The sequence below is a fragment of the Drosophila elegans genome, unplaced genomic scaffold (assembly GCF_018152505.1).
Source record: "Drosophila elegans isolate 14027-0461.03 unplaced genomic scaffold, ASM1815250v1 contig_814, whole genome shotgun sequence".
Classification (NCBI taxonomy): domain Eukaryota; kingdom Metazoa; phylum Arthropoda; class Insecta; order Diptera; family Drosophilidae; genus Drosophila; species Drosophila elegans.
Window position 1 is genome coordinate 4,890,932 of NW_024546167.1, and position 26,800 is coordinate 4,917,731.

At 41.1% G+C, this 26,800-nt stretch overlaps 1 protein-coding gene across 1 annotated transcript; it reads left to right on the forward strand.

The window, feature by feature from the left end:
• Window positions 1–22,847: 22,847 nt before the first annotated feature.
• On the forward strand, window positions 22,848–24,378 carry LOC108138040 (galactose mutarotase). Its single transcript, XM_017260012.2, has 2 exons — window positions 22,848–23,245; window positions 23,548–24,378. The coding sequence occupies exons 1-2, from the start codon at window positions 22,919–22,921 to the stop codon at window positions 24,325–24,327; spliced, it is 1,107 nt and encodes a 368-aa protein (XP_017115501.1). The 5' UTR covers window positions 22,848–22,918; the 3' UTR covers window positions 24,328–24,378.
• The last annotated feature ends 2,422 nt before the right edge of the window (window positions 24,379–26,800 follow it).

Here is a 26,800-nt window from a genome sequence, read left to right on the forward strand (position 1 = left end):
TTTGACGAGGGCAAAAGGGGTGAGCTGAGAACGGTAAATAAGTAAATAAGTCAAATTGATTGAGACTCTGTAATTACGTGAAATGCGTTTTTGTTACCACATTTGCTGATTGACTCAGCGGTGGTAAACGCATCGCATAGCAAACAATATTTTCATATTTTTACACCCGCTTGTGGTGCTATTGGAAATTGAGAGTGTTTTATAAGAGGCTTTGGCCACCCTCGGAGTAATGGCTTTTTATTACTTATGGAGTTGGATATAATGCAACAATAGTAAGTAGAAAATAGTTCTATAAATTTTAATTAATATTTAGTATTTACGAGTAAGTTAAATAATATGTATAATTGCTTTACCTTGTTATCATTGGCAAATCTTACTCACAATATATCTTAAATAGGTTTGCAAGGGCTTTATCTGTTGGTACTTTTAAATTGTTAATATTTTGTTTTATGAACTATTTTTATTTAGGGATTGAATATGTTCCTGCACTGTTTGGAACTTGGTAAAATCAAGTTAAAATGTTTTTTTTTTTTTTTTTATTCAGTATTAGCTATTATACATAAAATTAAATTTATAATATGATAACTAATTTAGGAAAAAAAGAGTAACTAGCTACTGTGGCCATCGACTCGACAATTGATTAAACTTTTGTTTGTATTTGAGAATTAACATTTAGATCTGGTGTATAATTTTACATATGCGTAGGAAAGATAATATTCGATTGGAGTTAGAAGCTGTAAGATCTGATAATAGTTTTGAGGGCGGGGTAAGACCGAATAGGTTTATTCTGATGTTTTGGTAGTGCGCACAGGTATCAAGTAGATGTTTGACTGATAGTTCAGCTCCGCAGTTAGGGCAGTTTAGCCGCCTTTCGCCGTTGAGGATGTGTTTATGCGTGAAATTTGTGTGTCCAGTTTTTAGCCGAGTGAGAATGGCGCATTCCCTTCTGTTGATCGACGTAGGAAACTTGATGACCTCTTTGCCAGGATTAAACTGTTTATACCAGTGGTTAAACGACGACCAGTCATCCAGTTCGATGTTAAGTAATATGTTTTTAATGTTTTTCCAGATGTCCTGTTGTACTCCAGGGATGATTGTGTGGCACGGAGCTCGTCCAGCTAGTTTTGCAGCTTTGTCAGCTAACTCGTTCCCATCTATTCCTATATGAGCCGGGACCCATAATAGTTTTATTTTGCTGTTGTTTTTGATACAGAGGTGACGAATTTCTGATAAGAGGTTGTTGTTATTGCAAAAGTTTTGGACTCCTTGTAGGGTGGACAGACTATCACTGCAGATGACATATCTTCCCTTAAGTTCGAGAGCATGTTTAATTGCCTGAATAATAGCTACTGCTTCCGCAGTAAAAACGGAGAAGTGGTGAGGTAGCTGACCCCATGAAACAATTAATCCGTGTTGGTCTACCACTGCAAAGCTGGTTGTGGCGTCGGACTTTGAACCGTCGGTGTAAAGCCATTTCCTATCGGAGTATTTGTGGGTAACTTCTTCAAATAGCTGCCTAAACGTTGTGATTGATGTCCTTGATTTTTGGAAATCGTGCAGTGTAGTGTCTGTGGCGGTGGCGCGTAATTTCCACGGAGGGGACGGAATGACTTTATTCCAGCGATAAGGCGTTTCTATGTTGTGTCTCTTGATAAAGGTTATACATCTTCGTATCGTGGATTGGATTTTAAATTTCCTTCGATGCTTCGAGGCTACTTCAAAGTCCTTCAGCAGAATAGAGTTGGATGAGCACATGAGTTTTGGTATTAATTTGAAAGTAGTTTGCGCGACTCTGGTTTTAATGTCCGGTAATCCTGCTTCGGCTAGGATGCATTTGGTTGGGGTCGTTGGAAATGCGCCAATGCTACGTCTGACGGCAGCATGATAAGGAGGTAAGAACTTTTTTAAGTTCGATGGCGCGCACCACCCATAAATGGCGAGGCCATAATCGATTTTGGACAGCAACAAAGCTCTAGTCGCTTGTATAAGTGTTGTCCGATGAATGAAAGAACGCTTAGATGTAAGGAATTTAATAATGTTTAGTCTATTGATAAGATTGATCCTAAGTTCGTTACAGTGTTGTTTAAATGTGAGTCGTTTATCAATTGTCAGGCCAAGAATTTTAAGAAAAGGAACTCGCTCTATATCTATGTTATTGTACGACAATGGTGGGTATGTACAGCGTTGTTTTTTACAAATATGAAAAAGTTTACATTTATTTACAGCAAGGGTCGCACCGGAGGTGTTTCCCCAGATTTGGATTTCTTCAAGGATTTCTTTAAACTTATTATTTAGTGTAGTGGTATTCTTACATTTGCTAAAAATTATGGCATCGTCTGCATAAATTGACAGTTTAATTTGCTTATGTCTTAATATTATGTTATTCAAGGATTGGAAGGCGATCATGAACAATACCACGGAGAGTGGCGATCCTTGTGGGATGCCATTGTGGAGAGTATAGAATTTGGATAGAGTGTTGTTAACTCTTACTCGGATAGTACGGTTGATCATGAAAGCCTTCGCTAAGTTGAAGGTCTTTTGACCTACCCCCCACCGGGAAAGTTGATCCAATACTGTATGCACCCCCACGCGATCGAAGGCCCTTTCAAAATCAGTTGCCAAAATGGTAACATGATTTTTGGTAGAAAGGGCGTCCGATGCGTAATGGTGGAGATGCAGAAGAGAATCAAGAGTGCTATGCTGTTGTTTAAAAGCTGTTTGGTGGGGGCTGATAAGTTTCTGTTTCGTAATTAACCACATTAACCTTTTGGCTAACATTTTTTCTAGCGTTTTGCTTAAGCAAGGGAGTAAAGAAATGGGTCTAAAGGATGTTAATTCGTGTGTTGGTTTGTTAGGTTTTAAGATAGGGATAATGATGGCAGATTTCCACACATGAGGGTAGGTACCTCTAGCTAGCATTGCATTAAACATTTCTAATAGTCGGTATTTGGCTTCGGAGGGTAACTGTTTAAGCATTGGATATGAAATTCGGTCTATACCGGGTGTTTTTCCTTTCGCATACTTAAGGGCATATTCGAGCTCACTAAGAGTGAAATTGGAGTCAAGGTCTGTGGAGGCGGTGGACAGTTTGGTGGGTGTGTATTCCTGAGAAAGAATTTCTTCTTTACGAGTCTTGTATTGGTGTGAGAAGTTGTCGTCCTTGGAGTAGTCCGACCAAAAGTTCGCAAAGGCATCGCTAATATCTCCAGAGTGCTGGAGAACTACGTTGTTATATTTAATTGCTCTGAGGTTATTTGGGAAATTTCCTATTAAGCGATTTAGGTCAGACCAAGTTTTTTTGGTAGATGATTGAGGACTTATATTAGATGTAAATCTTTCGAAGGATTCCCGCTTTGCTTTTTTGGAATTGTATTTGAAAAGAGCATTAGATTTTCTGTAGGAAATCAGGGCAGCGGTGCTCTGAGTTTGTTTGTAGGCATGCCAGAGGGATTGCTTGTGTTGCCTTAGATCTTGCAGAGTTTTGCTCCACCAAGAAACATTTCGCGGATGTAGAGAGGGTTTGGTTTGTGGTATTGCTACATTAGCTGAGGCTTTGATTCCTTTAATTATTTTGGCGGCAAACAGGTTTAAGTCGCTTGTGGCAGGGAAATTAAAGTGATCTTTGCATTTGCTGCGATACAGATCCCAATTGGCTTTATCTATTTTATATTTTGGAGATGGTGGTAAGTTTTTGGGATTAGTTTGAAACTGAATATGTGTCTTTACAGGATAATGATCGCTCCCGTATAAGGAGTCTTTTAAAGACCACATACAAAAGGGGAACAGTGATGCGGATGCTAATGTTAGATCAATAGCCGTGAAAGAGTTGTGAGTGGAATGATGGGTAGCGGAGCCGTCATTGAGGATAGTTAAAGTTGATTTGTAAATGACTTCTTCTATTTGGAGACCTCTAGAGTTTCGCGAGGATAACCCCCACAATGGACTCCAAGCATTAAAATCTCCCACATATAGGATTGGTTTGGTAGTAAGATCTACTATTTTAAGAATTTCGTTGGCTTCTACTAACTGAGAAGGAGGTATATATGTATTAAAAATACAGATATTGGGGTGGGCTAGGATTTCAATACCTAAAGAGCATGTATTGCTGTTGATTGGTATGGGCTTGTGGGGAATACCTTTACGAACAAGTATGCCAACACCTTGTTTGGCATAGGTATTAGAGCTAATATTATAGAAATATCCAGTAAATTGCTTGGGATAAGAAATATTCGTTAAGTTGACATTTATATGGGTTTCCTGAAGGCAAATAACATCAGGGTTTGTATCGTTTATCAATAGTTGTAGTTCGTGATAATTGTTAAAGTAACCATTCATGTTCCATTGTACTATTGTAACGGACATAAGTGGGAAGAGGGGATTGATGGTATTTGGTTTGGAGCTTAAGGTGGTTTTGGATTGACGAAACTATGAATCACTCATAGTATCGTCAGAATCATGGTTATTTGGATTATTATTGTGGGATGTTGATTTTTTATGATTTGAAGATGTTGCTTGGCTGCTACTTTCGTGTTCAGCATGGATCTCTTGTAAATATTCGTATGATGCAGGAGATAGGTTATACTTGTTATGAGCAAGTAGAGCGGGTCGCTTTGGCTGATTAGGAGTTACGGGGAGAGGGGACTGTTGAATGGGGGAAGAGGGATGGGGAATGGGGGAGGGGAATGGAGAATGGGGGAAGGGGAATGGGTTTTTTTCGGGGCTTCTTCGGTGGAAGCGATTTTAATTTTGTCATTTTTGTTTTGGTTTGCGTATTCGCTATGATGATGTGATGTTTTGGTTACTGAAGAGTAAGAGGCGGTGTTAACCGTATTATGTGACGTTGTTTTGTATATTGTTTTGGCTTCACGCATAGTGCATTTTCTGACTGTTTTTATTCTGAGTATTTCTCTTTGTTCTTGGTACTTGGGGCATTGTCGAGAAGAGGCCGAATGCTCACCAGCGCAATTGGCACAGCAGATTTTTGTGCATTTGTTTGGGGAATGGGAGGGTTGGGCACATTCGGAGCAGAGCGGGGTGTTTCCGCATTTTTTGGTTGTGTGACCGAGGAGTTGGCAAGACTTGCATCTCATGGGGTTTGGTATGTACTCGCGAAGTTTTACCGAGTGCCAGGAAATTTCGATTTTAGATGGGAGGTTATAGAGTTCGAATGTTATTAGGACGACTCCGCTGGGTTTAGACACACCATCGTATGATTTCATAAATTTGTAAACTTCCGTAACTTTTTGTGATTTAAGTTCATCGACGATTTCTTTCTCGGGAATATCACATAGGTACGGGGCATAAACTGTCCCTTTCACAAAATTGAGGGCCTCATGGAGTTTACACTGTACTTTGCATATACCGGTTAGCTCGGTAGTGTTTAGAAACTTTTCAGCATCGGCCTGAGATTTTACAAGCATGAGTAAATTGCCGTCTCTGAGGTTCGAAATCGTCACAATGTTTTTGGAGATCATTTTTAAGGCACGGTGGACGGCGAAGCATGAGAATTGAGAAATTGTCTTTTCGGTATTGATGGAGGCGATTGTAATATATCTTGGATTGTCAACTGAGGTAGGTGGAAGTTCGGGGAATGCTATGTCTAGTTTTTGGGGTTGTCTTCTTTTTTTTGATGGTGGGCTGATGGCAAACGGCGCAAACCGATTGTCGCCCAGGTTTGGAGGCCCTGGGCCCATGTTGGGGCTTCTTGACTTTATACGTTAATTGATTTTTTATAAACGGTGGTTAGAAGATTATTGCAAAATACGCGATGAAAAGGTGTGAAAGATAAGAACCACGTGGGTCCAATAAAAACAGTGACCGTACGGGAACCGCTGTTTGGAGATAAGAGACGTCCGCTCGCGACGAGAGATAGTCGAAGACTGCAAGTTAAAATGTTTTTGGCGTATTTCTTCTTGAAGAAAGCAAAATTTGCTTTTATGACTTTGCCGGTGCTTTATCATTTCCCTGCTTCAAATAATATTTTTTTAAATGAACAGTTCAGAAATGTTTGTGCAATGTCTGGATCTGGGTAAAATATATTTAAAACCAATCGGTAAAATAAATTTAAAACCAATCGTTTTTAAGACTATGGTGGTGCTCCTTCAGCTTCCTGTTTTAAATGTCCCTCTTCAATATTCAATGCCTCCTTCGGCATTGGCCAAATTCAAACACATTTAACAATTCATTTAAAACTGAGCCAGCCGCCCACTTAAGCTATCAATTTTCGGCCTGGAAGAGTCCCCAGAGGATCGCCCAATTCCCAGGCCAAAATAGATGGCACGACTTCAGATGGAGCTCAAACTCCAACTGCAACTGGAAGTGCAGCTGGCAAAGCTGGCAAGCAAACACTTTGGCAATTTGACTGCTGACTTTCGGTCAGCAGTGTCAACAGCATCGCACACAGGGAGGGCGGAGAAGTAAGGGAGGGGCGTGGCAGGACATCACCCCAATGCTGGGTACATTCATTAATTTTCGCCACAAATTTTTGCAATTAAAGTTTGCTGTTTGTTTATCTGTTTCGACTGGCATGAAAATCAAGAGCCATGAACACGAAGTCAATAAAACTTTTGGCGCTACTTAATGCGAATTTATAGTGTAAACATAAACACACATAGATGGCGAGTGTGGTAGAGTGCTGATGCTGATGCTGCCGCTGGCGCTGCCGCTGCTGTTGACGACAAAACGACAAAATTGTGTTACCAACAATTGCATAACAATCATTTCAAGTTTTCCTGCAAAATGGTACAAAAAAGTTTTTATTGTTATTATGAAAACTACAACAGAGCAGCGCCAGCTTTGGCTTTGACTTTGTGTGGGTGGCCAGGACATTCGGGTCTGCGGTGTATATATGTATAAATATGTATATGTATCTGTATCTGTGTATATATAATGGCCGCACATCCTTTCGCTGGCGCTCATTTTGGCACCCCAAAACAGACGAAAACCGACAACGGACAACCAGCAACATTCGCATAACTATGCAAAATTGTTGTCATTGTCTTTCGTTTTGTTTTGTTTTGTTTTGTTTTGTTTTGTTTAGCTTTTGATTTGGCCCCGCAGTTTGTGTGGGTGTGGGTGTGGGTGTGTATCTGTGTGTGCACATGACTTTGCTTGGAGGTCGACGGTTGCGGGATCCGCGGTCCGGGGAGTGCGTCAATTGCGGTCCGTTTTGCGGTTTCCGTTTGTTACTTGCAATTCCGCTCGCTTTTTTGGCCATTGCCGTTTTCCATAGCGGATGTGCTTACGGATGCGGATGCGGATGCGGATACGGATGTCTGCCATTCAGCGCGACAACTTTGCCTGCGGCTTCTTGCTACTTTCACAACACCGCCCAACGCCTACCGCCTTCCACTTCTTGGCACGCCCACTGCTGATGATTTTTTAATTGCATATGCTTTTGGGTTTGCCGCGAGTCCTGCCGCAAACGCTATTGTATGCTTCATTAACGCAGCGCTCATCATTAAGTGCCAATTGACAGCGAACACTGGTCAACAAAGCACTGGGAAAATTTGGGGGAGAAGAGTACATTTGCATTTGCTTTAATGGCTGACACATTTTTTAGTAGATATCCTGCATTGTATCTTAATATGAAGCAATACATTTTATTTGATAAACTTAATGAAAATTAAGTTTTTTCTAATTGAAATTAAAATTGAATTATTGTCGCCACCCAAATTCTATCAAACCATTTCATATATCATTATATACCATTGTCATAAACAATATCATTAATATCTTGTATAGCATTTATCAATTAAGTGTAGAGTTTGTCGTTATTTTGTATCAAATAAAAATTGCTATTTTCCATAGACTCCTTTTGACAGCTCTTTCCTTGGTGACCCAAATCTCCTCATTACATCCCTGTTGCTATGGCAAGGAATTGGCTTTCCAAGCTCTGTGTGCGACAGTGCACATTATCAACGCAGTTTACGTGCTATTTAGCACGTGCCCATATGGCCTGTGGCTGCTCCTGCGATTTGCTTCTGCTTTGGTTGATGCTGCGGCTGTCGATATCCATACTGATAATGAAGATGCGGCTGATGAGGTTGATGGGGTGCTAAAAGCGATGATTGCAACATTCGGGGAGTGGCCAAAGGGGCCATAACAGTTCGCTGCACTTTGTGGCAAATCGAAATTGCGTATTTTGGACGTTGTCGGCTTAATTATGTGCCCAACCGCCTGAATATGCAATGCCAAGTTTTTGCACTGCCAGATCGAAGCAGCTGACTTTGAGTAGAGAGTGAAACTATGGGAAATATGGGAGGGAGGTGGGCCTGTGTGTGTTGGGGCTATGATAGTGGGAGGTCGGAGGTCAATTCAATGCCATTATGGGAGCAGCTGCTGTTCATTGCGAGTGCGAATTATGCATGCGCCTCAAGCTGACCGCCTGAAACACTCAGAAAATCAATTCAAAAATACTATAATTATTTTGATTGGCTACACTTATGCAAAAAAAAAATAATAGTAGCAAATGACTGCAAAAGCTACTTCATAAGCGAGGGAATTAAATTAATTAAGTTATTTCTTGTATATATAATAGCATACCAAATTAATTACTATAGAAAACATATCAACGAACAATTCTCTATGCTTATATTTATGAAAACAAATGCAAAATAAAAAAAATTAGTAGTATCACTGTTTGCTTTGAAAAGCAACAGAAATATTAGTAGTGTCACAGAAACCCTAAACTTTTTGATGTGTGTTTACAGAACATTTGCTTAGATTTTGGAAAAACAGATTCTCTTTGCCTTTGTCAGCCATTCCTGATAATGGTTTCCTTGGCATTCATTTTTTTTGTGAGTGTAACAAACAAGTCAGTCAGTTATTGGCATGGCTGATTGGCCAACTGGTCGGCTACGCAATGCCGGCTGTTGCCGGCGTCATAGTCGTGGCTATTTAGCGTAATTGAATTACCAATTTTCCGTTCACGGACTCTAATTTATGGTTATTAATGCGAGGCTAAGAAAGCATGGTCGTTGACTTCTTGCTTCAGCTCCCATAGAAAACTTGTCTGGCTGCAAGTAAAAGTTAAGGAATTTGTATAACCTAGAGCGGAGGAAGCTGAAAATATGTGCAGAAAGTTGAGAAAACTCGACTGCAAGTCAGGTAGAGGGGCAAAACGAATGCGAATGCAATCCAAACTTCAAATAACAACAGAAAAATGCTCCGCCAAGGCAAAACTCTGCACAAAGAAGGAGCTCCAGCGAGTAAAGAGCAAAAAGCAGCCACAAAAATATTTATAGAAATTCGAAACAACAAAAAACGCGGGTAAAGGAAAGAAATTGAAAGCTCAAAATGCACACAAGCGTAAAAAGCAATAAAAAGAAAGCTGAGGCGAATATTTTCCAGGCAGCTTGGTAGAACCTTGAATACCCTAAGCGAAGGGAAAGTCAAATGGGGTCGCCAAGTGGGTGGGAAAAAATCCACCGAAAAAGGGGGAAAATAATAGTTCTAGATTGAGGTAGTTTTCAAGAATATTTAAGAATCTTTAGGTTTTCGTTGAGCAGCAAAGTACTTCCTTCCCGAGAACAATTACTGCCGATTGAGGGAACATTTTCCTAATTCCCACGACTAATGAAATACATTACGGGCGAAACGTTCTTAAATTTGCAAGAACCCTTTGGGCTTCGCCTTAGTCGAGCAGAACAAAGTCAATGGCAGGCTTTTGCGGTGGCAACCCTAATGGATTTCTTGGCATAATTAACCCATGCCAACCCCTCGACTTCAGCAAGGTCAGCCGATGGGGCGGGGGTTTGGAAAAGTGTTGATGGTTTTCGGTAAATGCCAAAGGCAGTGCCAAAAAATATATACATTTAAGCCAACTCATGCGTGCCCATTTCCAGCTGCCCTGCAACAATACACACAATATAGCAAATATGCTGAACGGCGGAGGAAGAAATCCGATTCGGACTCAATGACATTTCTCAAGCGTGGCAATTTATGTGGATCCGGGTTAAATATAATTTGCTTTGACCAAACTTTAAACTATTTGCAGTCGAGGCGAAAGTTGTTCGCACACATAAATCATTTCCCCGAAGCATTTATGTTATTTATACAATTTTTCCTTACAGCATTCCATACAGCTCACAAGTCGCCGGGGAAATGTCGTAATAGTGCCGGCTGCTCCCATAGAAAATCCATAAAGTGCCCGTCCGACCACTCGTATCTGTTTCAATTTGCATATCTTTGATTCGCCAGCTATTGTTGGAGCCACTCGGCTAGTCCGATAGTCCGATGGTCGGCATCCGCATCCACATCCACATCTACATCTACTCATTTTTGTTGTTACTGCTGTCAGCACAAGTCTCCAAGGACACACAACACAATGCCACAAAATCTGCCACGCCTTTTGCTCCTTTTCGGATTCTGCGGGCTCACGCTCAGGGCTCAAAGGCCCAAAGACCCAAGGACCAAAGGACCAAGGACCAAGGCCCAAGGCTCTCGGCTTAGCAGCCAATATCGCCACTAATACGTAGAAAGCATTACATTTTACGTTTGACTAATAGAAAGGATTCATTATGAATTATACATATGCGTTCGCCTATGCGTGTGCGTCCCATAAGCAGGGCTATGCCATGCGTGTCCTGGATAAATTTGTTTTCGCCGAACGTGTCCCTGCTGGCGTTGTGGTAATTTTTTAGTCCTGGTCCAAGTCCCTGGCTGGCAGTTTGCGGCGCTTAATTTTCAGCGGAGATTTGCTCGGGTCTCTGGCTTGATTAGAATTGATGAAGTTGATGTGGCCAAGTGTCTGGGGTTGGGTCATTGCGCCACTCTTGGTTTTCTGGGCGATAGTATGATGACTTTTGTGACACATTCTTTATGGTACTTTATGGAAGTTTACTTTCAACTTTTTATACAAATTGTCTTGAAAAATTATGTAAATATCTATATCTGCAAATTGTTAAGCCAATCTAAATAAATAAAACACAAGACGATGTTTGAATATGAATAAGCTACAACAAAATAATTTTAAAATATTTTTTATACACATATACAGGTCTCAAGATATTTATAGCTTTATTTTTTTTTAAACAAAAACTAATAAAACATTAAGATTAAAAGTATGACTTGCATAAAAACATTTTAAATGTTTTATTTAAATGTTTAATCTGGTAAGCAAACAAACTATAGGAGACATAAACTTTGGTCTATTTTTGGAGGTAGATATAAAAATATAAAAATATGTGTGCTCTAGCATGAATCTTTTGCCCCAAAACATATCCCAATTTCATACGCAAATGGAACCAATCTAATTTAAGTGCCAGCCAAAGAAGTGCATTCAAAACAGTGCTTCCAAGATTAATTCCCAAAATTAATTCATCCACTGAATAATCTGCTTTATTAAGTTGGTTCATCCATCCAGCAGCCACGCACTCCGCACTCGACTTTCTTTGACCACGACCCAAAAACCAAAACTACTTGGCACATAAATAACCTGGAGACAAGGCACTCAAGTGTGTGCACACACACACATACACTCACATAAGGCCGAGAGGCCGAATGCAAAACTATTTTTGATATTAATTGTCGAGGCGACACAGTTTCGGTTTCAAAAGAGCCCAAAAGCAAATGGGCTGCCATTAATTTCCGGTCAAGTGGCTGATATACAATCATAATTATTTATTTAGCACACATCAAATTGACCAAATGCACACGTGGTTGTGGTGCCGCCAAAAGGGTGAGGGTAAGGGGCCGGAGGAGGGGAAGTGGACCTTCAGGATCGAGTGGGTTAGTTGTGCGGTTTGCCAAGGTGTTGAAATGTTTACTTTATTCGAGGCCGACAACTACTGCGACTCGGAGTTAATGATGCATAACACTTGCGGTTGTCAAAGGCGTCGAGGGGCGTGGCCCGGCAGGTGGTTGCCGGAATGTGCGAATGTGTGTGCCTACAATTTATAGACCATAATTGCAACAATTTTGAGCCCCTGCACTTCTCCGCCGCTTTGATGTTCGCCCACGCACTTAACATTCTGATTTATCCAGCAAATGCACTCTAAAAAGGGGGCAGGTGGGCGGTGGGCTGGTGGGCGGAGATCGTTGGGCGTAACTACCGTGGCCGCAGGATTCCGAGCAATTTTAATGACATGCTGGCAGGCATCCAATCTATATGTTAAAACAAAGAGCAAGGCTAAAAGGAACCTTCAATTTGCTCAATAGCTTGGAAATAATTTATAACAGTTTTGCAATGGCAGCGGCAACGGCGAACGAAAGGGAAAGGGATAAAAGAGAAAGGAGAAAGGGGGGAAAGCAACCGCTAAAGACATTCGCAGCGACATCAGGTCCTTATCATGGTACCACATGTGAAAGTGCAACAAAAAATAACGTTAAAATAGGTACGACTTTCATTTGTGGTGGTTGGATTTATGGTCTTACATTTATTTTATCAATTTCTTTCTGTCAGACTCTTAAATAACTTTGTACTTCATAATCTATGTTTGCAAATTGTAGTAAATATAAGAAATAAACAAATAATTGAACTGGAAGTTGATTTGGATTTCATTTCAATGGTATTTTATTTTCATTTTTGACTGAAGTTTAATTATCTTGCAGTAAGTGAAATTAATTTTTATATACAAACCTAGCATAGCTTTTTAGAAATAACATGTATTACAGCAAGTCAACTGTTTAATTTCCTTTTTTATTGTGTGTCTCAGTTTTTCATGGGACACCAAAAAAAACATATAATTCACTAAACAACTTATTTTCTTTTTTAATAAAAATATTTACATTCATAGCTGAATTCATTTGCGTCTCAGTTTTAATGCGACAGCATTCATTGAGAACATAGACTGCGATTCGGCTCAGAACTTTGAGTGCAATGGAAAAATATGTTTAAACTTTGCCGCTGGCGCTCATTAAATGCGACTTAATTTCTTTGCGGGCCTGTCCCCAATATATCATGTCAGCAGTCCAGGCCAGTCACAAAGAGAAAATCTGCTGACAGTTTGCATTCTGGCCGGGGTGCCCATTCCACATCCCTGGGGCCTGGTAATTTCATGCTTGGCAACATTTCGCCAGCTCTTTGAGTTTTCTTTTCGGCGGCGGGAACGCGATGAATATTTCATTGCCGGTCAGTGGGAGACAAATTAAAAAGTTTTACGCATCTGACCCGCGCTAGAAGAGGCCTGGCATTATTAAAACTTTTACAATTTATCAAATATTCTTGGCTATTTTTGGACGCACAGCGATAATTGTTTGCCGGACACATGGCTGTCACATCGCTGTCCATTGTCCACGCCCGACCATTGTATAGTGATTGCCAAACGAGTGGGATGAAATCAATAGGGAAATTATAAGCACTCGCTTCGATAGTTAATTTGCGTGCGTAAACAGCGGCGCAGCAGCTGGCTTTTCCCGCTCCCCAAGTCACCTGCCACGCGCTGGCCCATCAATCTTGGTCTATGATAACGCCCGGGACGGGCAGGTAGCTCGTAAATCTCGGCGCTATCTGGCAGCTCCTTGGCCCACCTAGTTTTTGTTCTACGCGGTTCGGTTCGGTTCGGTTCGGTTTGTCTAGGTCCGTTCCTATTTGCGTAGCTGTCAGCCCGCACATGCGACCGTGAGTGAGCGATGATGGGGACGGACGCATCGGCATCGGGAGTGGCATCACATCAATTCTGGGACGGCCCTCAAGTCTGCCCCGACGAAAGTTCGTCTTCGTCGGGCCTCAATCAAAATATTCATTGGTCGTGCTGGTTACATATTCATATTAGCAGGCCACAGTGTAACCCACTGCCGGGCTTCATGTACTGTCTAAACAAACTACACACAGGAAATTCAATTCAGTAGCTCTAGGTAAAAACTTGACTTAGAGAACAGATTATTTTCGTATTTTGACTTTTATGACTAGTACCTTTCATAAATTTTATGTTAAAAATTTTTTTTTATATAGGCATCAATAAGAATTAATAAATATTTAATAATGTAAAATTTTAAATATATTAAACATTCCTTGATTAATTGAAGGTTTGGTTTTGACTTTGAAAAATATTTCTAAAAATTATATGTATACTAAATCTTACAGTAATACAACTGTTTTTAGACTTCACCTTTTTCACAATATTTTAGCACGGTAATGAATTATAACTTCAAAGAAGTTTATATTTTATGAACTTTAAAAAATTTCCTTTAACAAAATGTGTATTGTGATTAGATTTAAAAACTCAATACTTAAATACTGTATGTTTACTAAAATTCTTTCAGCCTAATAAGTAAATAATAATAATAATTTGTTGATATCTTCTGATTTCTGGACTCAAGTTTTCCGAGTGCAGTACGTAATTTTGCGATCGATGAGCAATCGGTGTATTAGTCGGTGCATCTCATGTATGAGTGCATTTCAGGTCGGGGCTAAGCACGCATGGAAGCCTTTCATTATTGGTAATCACAATCACACTCCCACGTACTGCATCAATCAAAAGCAGCTAATGCTGCCCTGGCTGCTCCGGCTGGCCAACCCCAGAGATTATTAATCAATGGCCAGGTTAGGTCAAAAGGTGCATTCGACGGACCCTGGTTTTGCTTGCAATCGAGCGGACTTAGTGCTCGGCCAAAGCATTGTGGCCAACGAGGCGTGTACGTAATTCGTATACGTAATGTGCCAAAGCCAGTGGCTGAGTTGTTTCAAAGGTGTGGCCACTGATTCGCCAGCAAGAACATGAGTACCAGAAACCCAAAGAGAACTAGACCCCCTTGCCAACGGATAGATACACGATATGAGCTGCTGGCGCATTATTAAATTGCATGCAATTAAAATTACGCGCGTAATCAGAGCGAAAAAAAGATAAATTCGCGTGATAAATATATTTTTACGCTCTGCTTGCCTCACGCGTGCTCGGCGAATAGGGGCTTGGGTTTACGGCGGACGGAGTTTGGATCTCCGGCGTAATCAGGCTGCCGCACTGGGGCTAATTAATTTCGCCACTTTACTCCGTTACGGGATCTCCAGGGAGGAGCTTTGGCTTAGCGGCTGTATCTGTGCGCCCAGCTTTGATTTTCTTTCTTTTTTCATTTTTTCCATTTTCCCCGCTTTACATTCGTTCTGTGTTTTCCTGTTTGCCACAGCTACACGTTTTGTGTACTGTATACCAGCGAATGTATACGAATGACTGTCAAAGATTTTTAATTTTAATTACAAATAATTTAAAACAATCAATAAATGGAAGCGTACTTTGTTGTAATTATAATAATAATATTATTATTTTAAGAAAATACTCCCTGTCAGCGTTTTAAAACATCCTTTAATTGGTCATTTAATAAGCGACTATTTGGTTACATTAATGAAGCTATGTATGTATATACTTAGCAGTTCTGCTAAATTTCCAAATCAGGATTTATTTTTGTTGTTAAATTTTGTTTGCTATTTAAAATACAGTACCCTAATTGCGATTCGTTAACTAATGTTGTTTGCAGCGTAACTCCCAGTCGACACCCTTTGTTTAATAGCCCAGCTCTCTTACACTTGTTTAATTTGTGCTGCTTTTCTTGGTATTTATAATTTTACCCGGCTAATTAATATGGCTTACATAGATGCTGTTGCCACAGTATCTTATCCCCGAAAAAAACTAAAGTGCAGCGAAAGTTTAAATGAACATTTTCGACGTGCACACTCGGCTTGCTAAGCACACGGCCAGGACCATAAAGATGGCCAAAGACAAAGAGCTGGGAACGAAGAATCAAACTGGCCCAAATGCGCACGCATAAAAGTTTTTTTCGGGCCAAAATAGTGGAGTTGCAGGCTCGACGACCGGCCGATAAAGAGAATGCATGGCAGTGAAGTGCAGATAAAGTGTAGCCGGCAAAGAAACGAAAAGTGTCAGCGGGCCAAGTACAAGTTTGAGTACAAAGAGCAGTGGGTGAGGAAAAATAAGTTTTCATGCCCCCAAAAAAAAAAGGGGGGGGGGCTCGATAAAGTTTCCCCTGGCCCGAGGAGAAATGCTCGTTGGCCAACTGGCGACACATTCCAGCAGGATGCAAAACGAGGCGAAGCAGGGCGAAGTTGGCAAACAACATTAGTTGATGGCCCAAATGGGCCAACATGGCGCTCGTGGCAGTCAATAATAAGCAGGCGACATGTTGGCCAGAGCGCACTTTCGGCCATCTCCCAAAAAAAGGACCCCGAAATGGAGATGGAGATGGAGATGAAGACTTCTCAACAAGTTTAAAGTTGCTGTCGAACTCTTGTTTCCTTGCGCCATTTCCCATTCTTCCAAAAGGAGAGAAAAAGGTTGCAAGTTACTGGGAATTTATGCAAATTCGTGCTGCATTAAAGATACTTCAGGCGCACTGAAGGATGCAAAAGTTTAATTTGAAACAAGCTAGAGCTCGAAAAAAAAAGTAGGACAAACAATGTTATCAATAATTCGATCTGTTTACTCTAGGGTGCTTTCCACTTGGCCAAATCCACATATCTTCATTATGTCGCTCCCAATTATAGTACAGAGGTCAAGCTTGCATCGGTTGAGCAGATAAAAACACGGTTAATTAATGACTGACACTGATGAGCTGGCCGTTCCAGAGCTCTTGCATATTTAACCCATTTAACTCCTAATTAATACACTTCACACAAATTCATTTTAATTACACAAAATAAACCAAATATTTATGTAAATGCCGCCTGTCACTCACTCGTTTGCGAGTATTTCCCATGTTAATTACGCATATGCTCAGCAAAAGTCGGCGCTGCGAGGGCGTAAAGTGGAAAAAGCCTTTCACCAGACCAGCTCTGGCGTTTGTTTGCCTGTCAGCAGCATTTGGCAAGCGGTAAAATTACAAAATATACAAAATAAATAAAGCAGCAGCCAGCCGACAGCACTGCCATCGTGAAAATGAAATAAAATTTATTTGCGGATATAAAAAGGATTGCTTACTTTCTGGCAAGGCAGTTAAAGCGAGCACTACAGTAAATACAGCTGAAGGGGTTTTGAAACAAAATTTATAAAATATATGCTTTATAAAATTTTTATTAAATCAAATTTGCAGTTTTTCTTTTATACATATTTGATTGAAAGGCTTTTAATAAATTCATTTGCTTGAAGGTGCTATAATATAAATGTTCGATTGTGATACTTCAAGGCTTATAAATAAATTTTCAGACTTAAACTATTTCTTTATTTATTTTGAGTTTTCCTCTAACGTAACATAATTAAAACCAATTATTTAGTTGTTAATGAATTAAATTAATTAGTTGTAAAACTATTTAGCATTTAAGGCCACTTTTAAAAGGAATTGAAACTGTTTTAGTACTGTTAATTTTTTTTTTTTTTTTTTAAATGTGATTTCTTATTGAAATTTAAATAAGCTAAGCTTTGTAAAATTAATGAGCTGCTTAAAGTTAGAGCACCTCTGTGAGTGTATTGCTCAATTTACCATGGATTCACATACTGTAATTTGTTTACTCGATGGCTGGGTTTATAGCCAGCTGTTCAAGGACATTGGTGGAAAACTGGAAACACACACTAACAAGCAACACCATACAAGCACATGCACGGGATAGACGCATTTCGTTTGTAATTAGTGTCGCAGCGGCTGTTTCGCCTTTGCTGCTGCCGCGTGTAAATTCAGAACATTAATTCTCTTAATTAGGAGTGTGCCAGTGTCCTTAATTGCTAACAAGGCATCTCGCATATGCGACCATGTGGTTCATCTGGAAAATAGAGAGCCAAATGCAAATGCTTATTAAATTAAAAATGTATCTTTCAGACAGTCGGCCTGCTCTCTTATTACCAAATAATTGAGTCGCACAGAGGAATAAGTCAGGCTTTAAGAAAACTACCCGCGATATTTTCGCATTAAAGGGAATTCGGGAAAAGCGGTCAGTAAAGTAGCTGGCCCACATGCTGGCATCGAATGTTGGTCCATTATTTCATGATTCCTTTGCCATTTATCACCTGCAGGCAGTGACCGCAATCGTTGGGCGAAATTACAAATAAAATGAATTGGTACCGGGCCGAGAATGGATGAAAATGGCCTGTAGAAGGGCGAATTTACTACACCCCGAATCGAAAGACCCCATGGACAAAACAAAAGGGCTCTCACCTGGACAATTTGTCAAATCGCCACCGCAATTGCTCTTTGCCGAGCTTCGATTTCCTGGGAATTTACCTCACAGACATTGTGGGCGGAAATTAATTGAAAAACTTTGCTCAATACACGCGGTTAGCTAATCGTCAAATACTTGAAATAATTGACCGAATTAAAATCCCGTCGAGGGGGCTCCAGTAATTTAAGCAGAGTGCCCGTGTTAAATGGCGACCATCAGCAGAAAGACTTGCTCAAATTGAGGGCACACAAATCACCTTTAAGGGGTGAAAGTTAGTTATGTATATTTTCCTACTCAAAGCATTTCCAACTAGTTGCAAAAAAAAAAAAAACGAATTTTGCAGGAGAAAACAGACATTCTTTCGTTTGTGAGAGGGGTCTTTAAATTGCACAATGCCAGGGCCATCAATGCATATATAGGCAACGATTTGGATGCCCGCCCACATGAAATTCAAATTCCAAGTTTCTGGGCAACAATGCAGTGAGTACTTTCTCCGGCATATGAGAGAAATCTGTAAATTGTCATTCCGAAAACAATTCCCTTTTCTTGCACTGTCAATGCACTGCCGCACTTTCTCCCCGGGAGCTCGAAATTGTACATTTTCATATGCCATGTACCCATGCCGGAATTCATATTTCGGCTCATATGCATATGTACAGCCAGATGAAGTTGTTTTTGTTTTATAGGCATTCCGCACTGCCCTCTAACTTAACACGATTCTGCACTTGTCCTGCAGGAGTCCGGTGAAAATACAGAATACAGAATACCGAATTCAGAAAAAAATGTATTGCATATCAAGTGAGCTCTTCGAGAGGGAAACTGGGACAAGTGAACAAGTGAACAAGCGTGTAAATGGCTTTTCATTTCGGCCATGATGTGACAGGTCAACTGCAGTCGCACTTATTTTGGCACTTTGCACTGAAAATATTTTGCAATATTTAGCCATTGATTTGCGTCACACTTTTTTGCGCAATTTGGCCTTTAATCGATTTGGACAGCCGGGCCGAAGCGATTTAAATGCGAGTGATAAATAAAATCACTGATAGCCAGTTTGAAACGCTAAATTCTGGTCCGCTGACAGGCCAATCAAATTGGCATAAAATGGCCAAGACCGATGTCCGACAAACAGAAAACCGAAATGCGGAACTAATTGAAATTCACGCCGGTGTTCGTTTGGCTTAATTTTAAATCAAATTGCAAAATGCCAAAACAAATTAATCGCCGTCAATGTGCTTAAGTCGAGACGGATCGGATTGGATTTGGTGCGTTCCGCAAAACAGAACTCATTACAATTTTTAATTAATTTTGACAATAAATTTCGGCTGGCCAGGAAAGCGGTGTCCGCACTTTCCCCAAATTTAAAACTGACACTTTGATTGAATCCGGCAAGGGTTTGGGGATTGGGGATTGATTTCGGGTCTCAGTGGGGCTGGAACGACCTACCTTTTCCTTTTGATTTCCCCAGAAATGTAAAACAATGTCAAAAGTTGTTAATGCCCGCAATCAAAACCGAAGCCGTGCCCCAGTAGTGCACCTTTGTTTTCAATTTGAGGAAGGAAAAAATTGAATTTGCATACGCAGCCCTCGACTACGCGTGTCTACAAATTAAATTCAATATTGGAGTTTCTCGGCCAAGGAGAAAGCTGGCGAAACGATGACCACGGCGACTCCGCTCTCCGGCTGTCCATCAATCAATCAAAGCACAAAGGTTACCTGGGGGAGAAATTTGCATGGGTTCACGCAGCGTTGCCGGCGACGTCCCGCAATTTGTGCGGTCTGCCTTTTTTTTCCACTTCTCCTCGTCCATCCCCAGAGTGGTTTTCTTATGGCGGGAGGGCGGTGAGACGACGGATCCACTGCCTTCAAAGGATGGGTTGAATGGTCCTGGCTGGGGCAAACTTAACCGCAGACGTATGGTCAAAAAGCTCGGGAGAATTGGCTCATGTTTTTTGCAAAGAGCGTTTTCTTTGCTTGAAAACTTTCTGCATACCTTGTAGACACTGCAGAGTAGCATAAGCTTGATCGATGTAACATAAACAATATTTTAATTACTTAGAATGTTTTCAAGGAAGTATAAATATATATGAAGGTATTCCCGTTCTTTGGGCAGACTAAAATAAACCTTTGTCCTAGCTTCTTAAGCACTTAAATAAGTTTAAGTAAATAATAATAAATATTAAGATATTGTGGAAACATTCGAAAGTGTTTTCTATAGAAACTGAATGAATGAATTGTTATCAATACCAAATTAAACAAAACATACGGATTGAAAGAAAACAAAAAAACAGATTTTGATTGTAATAATAATATATCTTTTAGCACAACAAGGAATTTTATCACTTATTTATATAATATTATTGCTGATTCGTTAGGCAGTATAGCCAAAGGGTATCCACATGATCCGTTCCAAAGTGCACTTTCCCAATGGCTTTGCATGTCCACTGCTGCTTTCTTTTTGCGTTTTGCTTTATGCCAGCCAGGCCTGAAGTGGCCAACGAGCGAGTACAGAAAGCCAGGAGAAGAAAACGGCCGGGGGTACAAAAAAATAGAACTCGATGGCCGGGCGCCGTGTGGTAAATGGTTAAGGGCATGTCATGGCAATTTGCATTTTCAGCTTGACAAAGGATGTGCAGGACTATATTCCCGAACCGAACCATACCGAGCCCCGCCCCCGCCAACAGGCCAACCAAACCCACCTTCTATTCAATTTTTGGCCAGGCACCAGCTGCTGTTAATATGCAAACTGGGATTTCTTTTGTGGCTTTGATTTCGGCCCGTAACGCTGAACAATCGCCGCTCGAAGCCACGCCCGGCTTCATATTCAATATCATGTTCAATAATTTGGCCTCGTCCTGCGGCACAGGATATGTGCACACGGGCAAAAGCAGATGGGCCAGCATTGATTGCCAGCGCTGAGCTTTTAATAGACTTTCAAATATTGCCACTTCAGCCTCGACGCGGATGAATGGTATATAGGGCAATAAGATAATTAATGTCCTGGGAGTAGTCAGTTGGCACCCCAAATCCACACCCCCAGTGGCGAACAAGGCGCTCAAGGCGCCGACAAGGACGAACCGAGAGCTGGACCAACTCGCTGATTGCCTGCGTTAATGTTAATTGCCCTTGATGAGTTTTATGCGCTGCGCTAATGAACAAATGACTGCACATCGCCAATATGTATGAGCAACCAATACGTCGGGCATATCGCGGCCCACAAACTATGAGTTCCGCTGGGTGGGTTTTGTGGGGCCACATCATCATGGCATTGTTAGCCGGCAGCCAGGCAGCATTTAATTGCCGACCGGGGTCGTTTGTTTTGGAGGGTGGATAGCTTTTACGTACATGGAGGTGCTTAATTGAATATTTGGTCAGGTTAATTAAAGTCTCCTCCCGATGGACATAACTGCGAAATTGGGGGTTGATTTCAACAGCAAGACATTAATAGTTAATAAAAGATTCTTAGTTTTTATTTAACATATTTACATTTTTACATATTGCTTTAGTTTGAAAGCTTCCAAAATAATTGCACTTATTGTCAAAATGTATCTTAGTGTATCTAAGCCAACGAAAGGATGGTTTCTACTGAAATAAATATTCATGTCCTGTCCAGACCTTTGGCAGTTTCCCTTTGAAAAACCATTTTCAAAACTTTGCATTAGCAGACAAACTTCCGCTGGAGAATTGCTATTCCATTATATTTTACAAAAAGACACCCCCCCGTGCCGAATTACAGCTGATGTCCTGACTTGTAGCCGAAATTTGCATACAACAGACGATGCCAAAGGGAATCCGAAAACGAGAACAAAACCGCCGCTGATGGCTGTCAAAAATAAAGAAGCAAACGTTGGCTAAATTAAGCCGGAAGCCAAATTCACTTGCAACTTGCAACGTCGTCTTTTTGCGGTAATGCTGGCGACTTCAACTTCATTTCCTGGCCGCAGGACCGAGCCAAGAACAAGAACAAGTACAAGAGCAAGACGCAGTCGCATCTGCTCCGTAGGCGTATACGTAATACTGTGCGCAGGGCATGCCGAAAAATGGGGTAACAAAAAGGTTTCACTGCACAACCGCAATCAGAGAGTTTCGGAGAGCCAGCAATTTGAGCCAAGACATTGTAGCCTCGTCCCAACCACTTAATGACTTCCGCAAATAAAACGCTTTGTTCTGGGACAAGTTTAAAGCATTAGCACATTGCTCCCAGCACAGCAGCAGCTGCTTGTACATATTTATCAGACTGTTTTGCTGCAATCTGCTAATGCATTTGGCTCTGCGACTAATGAATATTAATGGCACCACCGACCGGCGAGGGCCGGGCCAAATGGCAATAAAAATATTTCAATTAGAGCCAAACTGCCAACACATGCAGCAAGATCAACGACTTCGTTAATGCCACAACAAGTTGAAGATTCAGCTGCAACCGCAGACAAGCCAGACAGCCAGCAAACGAAAAGATAAACCGATGCCAGCACTTTGGCATCCATAAATGATGGCCAACTGGGGAGCATCTCGTAATTCCGTACAGTTTCTATTTGCAATTTTCCGTAACAGCCAAGCTCCGTCAAATGCCACAAACAAAGCAATCGTTCGAGCTCTGCACACAATGAACAATGCTGGTCACTAAGAATAACAAATTCTGCCTTCTAAATATCAGTAGTCATTAACTTTTATCTCACACTCAAGACCTTATGACATTGCCTGAAGGATAGCTACTTTAAATTAAGCAGAACTTACGTCTAAAAGAATTAAGCCAAATCAGTCTACTTGGCATATGTCAAATGTTGGTTCGTAGAATTTAATAAAATTTTTTAGTCAAACTGTCGATGCAGTTGCTGTCAAGTATCTTTAAGGTAAGGAGTCAGGGAAGGGGACACCAAAATGTCGATCACCGTAGAGGAGAAAAACTTCGGCCTGGCCGTAAACCCTCTAACCGAGTCCCGCGAAATGGTGCGCTGCTACACGCTGAAGAACACCAAGGGCATGTCCGTGTCGGTCATCCAGCTGGGGGCCAGTATCCAGAGCGTCTGTCTGCCCGACGACTCCAAGAAGACGGAGGACGTGTGCCTGGGCTTCGACGACGTCGCCGGTTATGTGGCCAATAAGGGGGCCTACATCGGCGGAACCCTCGGACGTGTGGCAAACCGGGTGGCCAACGGCGAGTATTCCGTGGACGAAACTACGATCAAGCTGTCTAAGAACATCCAGGTAAATGATAAGGTTAAAAACACAAAGCCAGTTTTTGGGGATAATTTTATATATATTTTTTTCAATTGTCATGTCCGCAAGAAATTGTTTAGCATAGCGTTTGTTCTTGTTTTTTTGTTTTCCCAAAAAGTTTTTGTTTCTACTTAAATGATTAATGCTAATCACGCAAGTAACCAATGGATTGTTTACTATTATTTTACAAGGGCATAGAGCTTTCTTTGCTCATTAGGCCGACTATCAATTTGAAGGCACCTATAATTCAAAAACACTATTGTAAATAAAAATCAATGCCTCTATTCCAGGACAATTTCCAGCTGCACGGCGGATTCGTGGGTTTCGACAGCGTCATCTGGGAAGTAGTGCAGAAATCGGCCGAGGGCGTGGTCTTCCGCCACGACTCGGCCCATGGCCACGAAGGCTATCCGGGCACGCTGACCTGTCTGGTCACCTACCGGCTGGACAACGAGAACCGGCTGTCGATCACTTTTGAGGCCACCACCGATCGCCAGACGGTGGTCAATCTCTCGAGCCACGCCTACTACAACCTGGCTGGCCACGCCTCCGGGGCCAAAGGTCTGGCGGAGCACACCGTGGAGATTGCCTCCAGTGAGATCGTGGACACGGACAATTGGCAGATCCCCACAGGCAACTTGAACGTGGTGGCAGACACAGTCTTCGACCTCAGGTCGCCCGTTCTGCTAGGCGATCGACTGAAGCAGTTCGAGGATCGATTGATCCAGGGCTTCGACAACTGCTTCGTGGTGAACGGAGGTCGGGTACAGAGAGCCATCGTCAAGGTGGCCAAGATTGTGCATCCGCCCAGTGGCCGAGCGATGGAGGTGTGGACCGACCAGCCCGGCATGCAGTTCTACACTGCCAACAACATGACCACCATCTCGGGCAAGAAGGGTGCTCGGTATGTGAAGCACGGCTCCTTCTGTGTGGAGACGGAGAAGTTTCCCGATGCCATGAATCACCCGGACTTCCCCTCGATCAATCTGGAGCCTGGCGAACAGTATAGACACCAAGTGGTGTACTGGTTCAAGGCCGAGAAGACCTGCAGGTGCTGCTTTAAAAAATAACCCTGACCCCCTCTTAAATAAATTTTAAATAAACTGGTTCCTTTTCCCTAATATTGACTTACAATTTTAATTTTAAACAAGCTAAATTAATAAAAATTAATACAATTTTAAGTCGCTTGAAAATGCTACATATATATTTATGGCTATAAAAATGTTAATTTGCTAAAAGAAAACCTCACTCTATCTAATCCAGTAAATATGTAGCCCAGAAAGAATCACAAAAATATACTAACATATATTTATATGTTTATAGATTTACTTTAATTGTTTGGTTCAGTAAATTTCATTTAAAACTTTCATTTTTGGCATTAAAAGAGCTGCAGGGGCCACGCGTTATCCTGGCTATAAATTTACCACAAACAACATGCAGCAGGGCGAATTTTGTTGCTCCAATTTTGCACTCACCTGTGCGAGTGCTCGTGAGCTCGAGTGTCCGTGTGTGGGTTTGTATTTGCGGCAAACCCTTTGGGGCTATCAGCTAACATGGGGCCACCTTGTCAAAATAAACCATTCAATTAGTGTTGGAAAATTGAATTTTGCATGCTGCCCGTCGATGCGGTAGCTGTGATAAGCTGCGGGCCATCGACACCCCACCGCAAATCTTGGCCAAGGCACAAGAAATTTCATTAGCCTAACGAGTTGTTTGCTCGAGAGGCCGATGAAAAAACTGTCATCTCTCGGACTACGGAAGTTGGGTTGAATACGCCCTAAGACCTTGTTTGCCATTCAGTTCTTAGCAAAAAAAAAACTTTGAATAGTTGTTTTTGGTGATGAAACCAAGCGAGATAACTGCATCAACCGAGACTGAAAATTGATTATTGCCAGCTTTGCCTTGAGAGATTTTACAATAAAGATGCAATCCTCAGAGGCCTAAATTTCTCTTCCGATAAAGAAAATTTTGCTAACCAATTAATATAACAGAAAGGCGGTTATTTTCTGTCACGAAGTAAAGGCCATTTCTAGTCGCAATAATGATGACAATTCCCAAGGACGACTTTAATCTGTATTCAGACAGTAGGCTTTGGTCACATTATGGTCCCGCACAAATAATGTTAACAAGCCCATAATTAAATATTTGCACAATATTTTGCGTGATTAAAATAAAAGTCAAACACAGCAATACATAAAAGGAAAAAGTTGCTTAAAATGCGCAGCACACATAAACATAAAATGCTGACAGCCCCGACATCGGGTTAACCGCAAAAGCGGAGCTCACTAAAAATAAAAATTAAGCTCGTCGCTTCTGATTACCTAACAAACCAAAAAACACACAATAATTTCAATGGGAGAGCTTAACAAAATTTTCAAAAAAAAAAAAACAAAAAAAACAGAGGGATGGGGAAATAAAGGCAAATGCAAACAGAACGTTAAACAATCAGGACTGAAACTCCCCCACCACAGCTGCTTTGCTCTTTAACAAATTCATTATAACTTTTGCTATTAAAAACATTAGAAGCGACTGTACGCATTCCATTCAAGCCAGAAAAAAGGGGCACGATTCCCCTCAGCTTGCCATATATTCTCGTTTTGTGTTCTTCAGCTTGCCAGGCTGAGCAATTTAACCCAAATGCTTATCATTTAGCCATTTAATTTAACCTTTTGCCCGGCACACACATGCCACCAAAAATAAAAGGTTAAAGGATATTTGAGGTATATTGAGCTATTCTAAGACAAACAAAACATAAAGGTTTGATTATGTAGCTTACATTGCCCCTAAGAACTTGTCTAACAATATTAATTAAACTTTAAATTGTGCCGAAACAAGAAATGCAAAAATTAATATAAGATTCAACAAAAGCGTTTTGTTAAAATAGAAAGTAATAAATATAATAATAATATGGTGGAAATCCTTCTTTGAATTTCAATAACATATACACTTAGCATATTAATTTACATTTACAGAGTATCAGCAGCACTATTCCCAACCTAATACTTCGGTGAACTTTTTGCATATCACAGCCCATTCCCCTTAGCTCTGGTTTTGTTTTTAATACAAACGGCTGCTCATATTGCTAATGATTTTGGGTCACAGTCATCCGCACACTCTCGAACCCTTCGCACACACACCCACCACGAGCACACACCCACGTAACACCAAACACACACTCACGTAACACTTATGGCAACACGTACTTGCCAGTTTTTTGGTCCTGTTGCCAGTCGTTGTTAAGTATACGCCGCATTGCTCTGTTTTTCGGGTGCCGTGCAATGTGGCTGGCATGCCGTATATACCCCCAAACCCACTCTCTTGCACCTTCGTTGTTGCACAAATTAAAAACGCGCTACTCTATCTCATTTGTTGCCACTGCGACTCCAGCATTTTAATAAAATGCTGTTGCTATAAACGTGATCCTGTCTCTAATTGTTGTTGCTACAAGGATGCTGGCATCCTTGTGTGCGGGCGAAATAGAGCCAACTAAAAATGTGTAGGTAGCTGCTTTATTTTGTAGGAATTGGAGCTTGTGCAAAATTG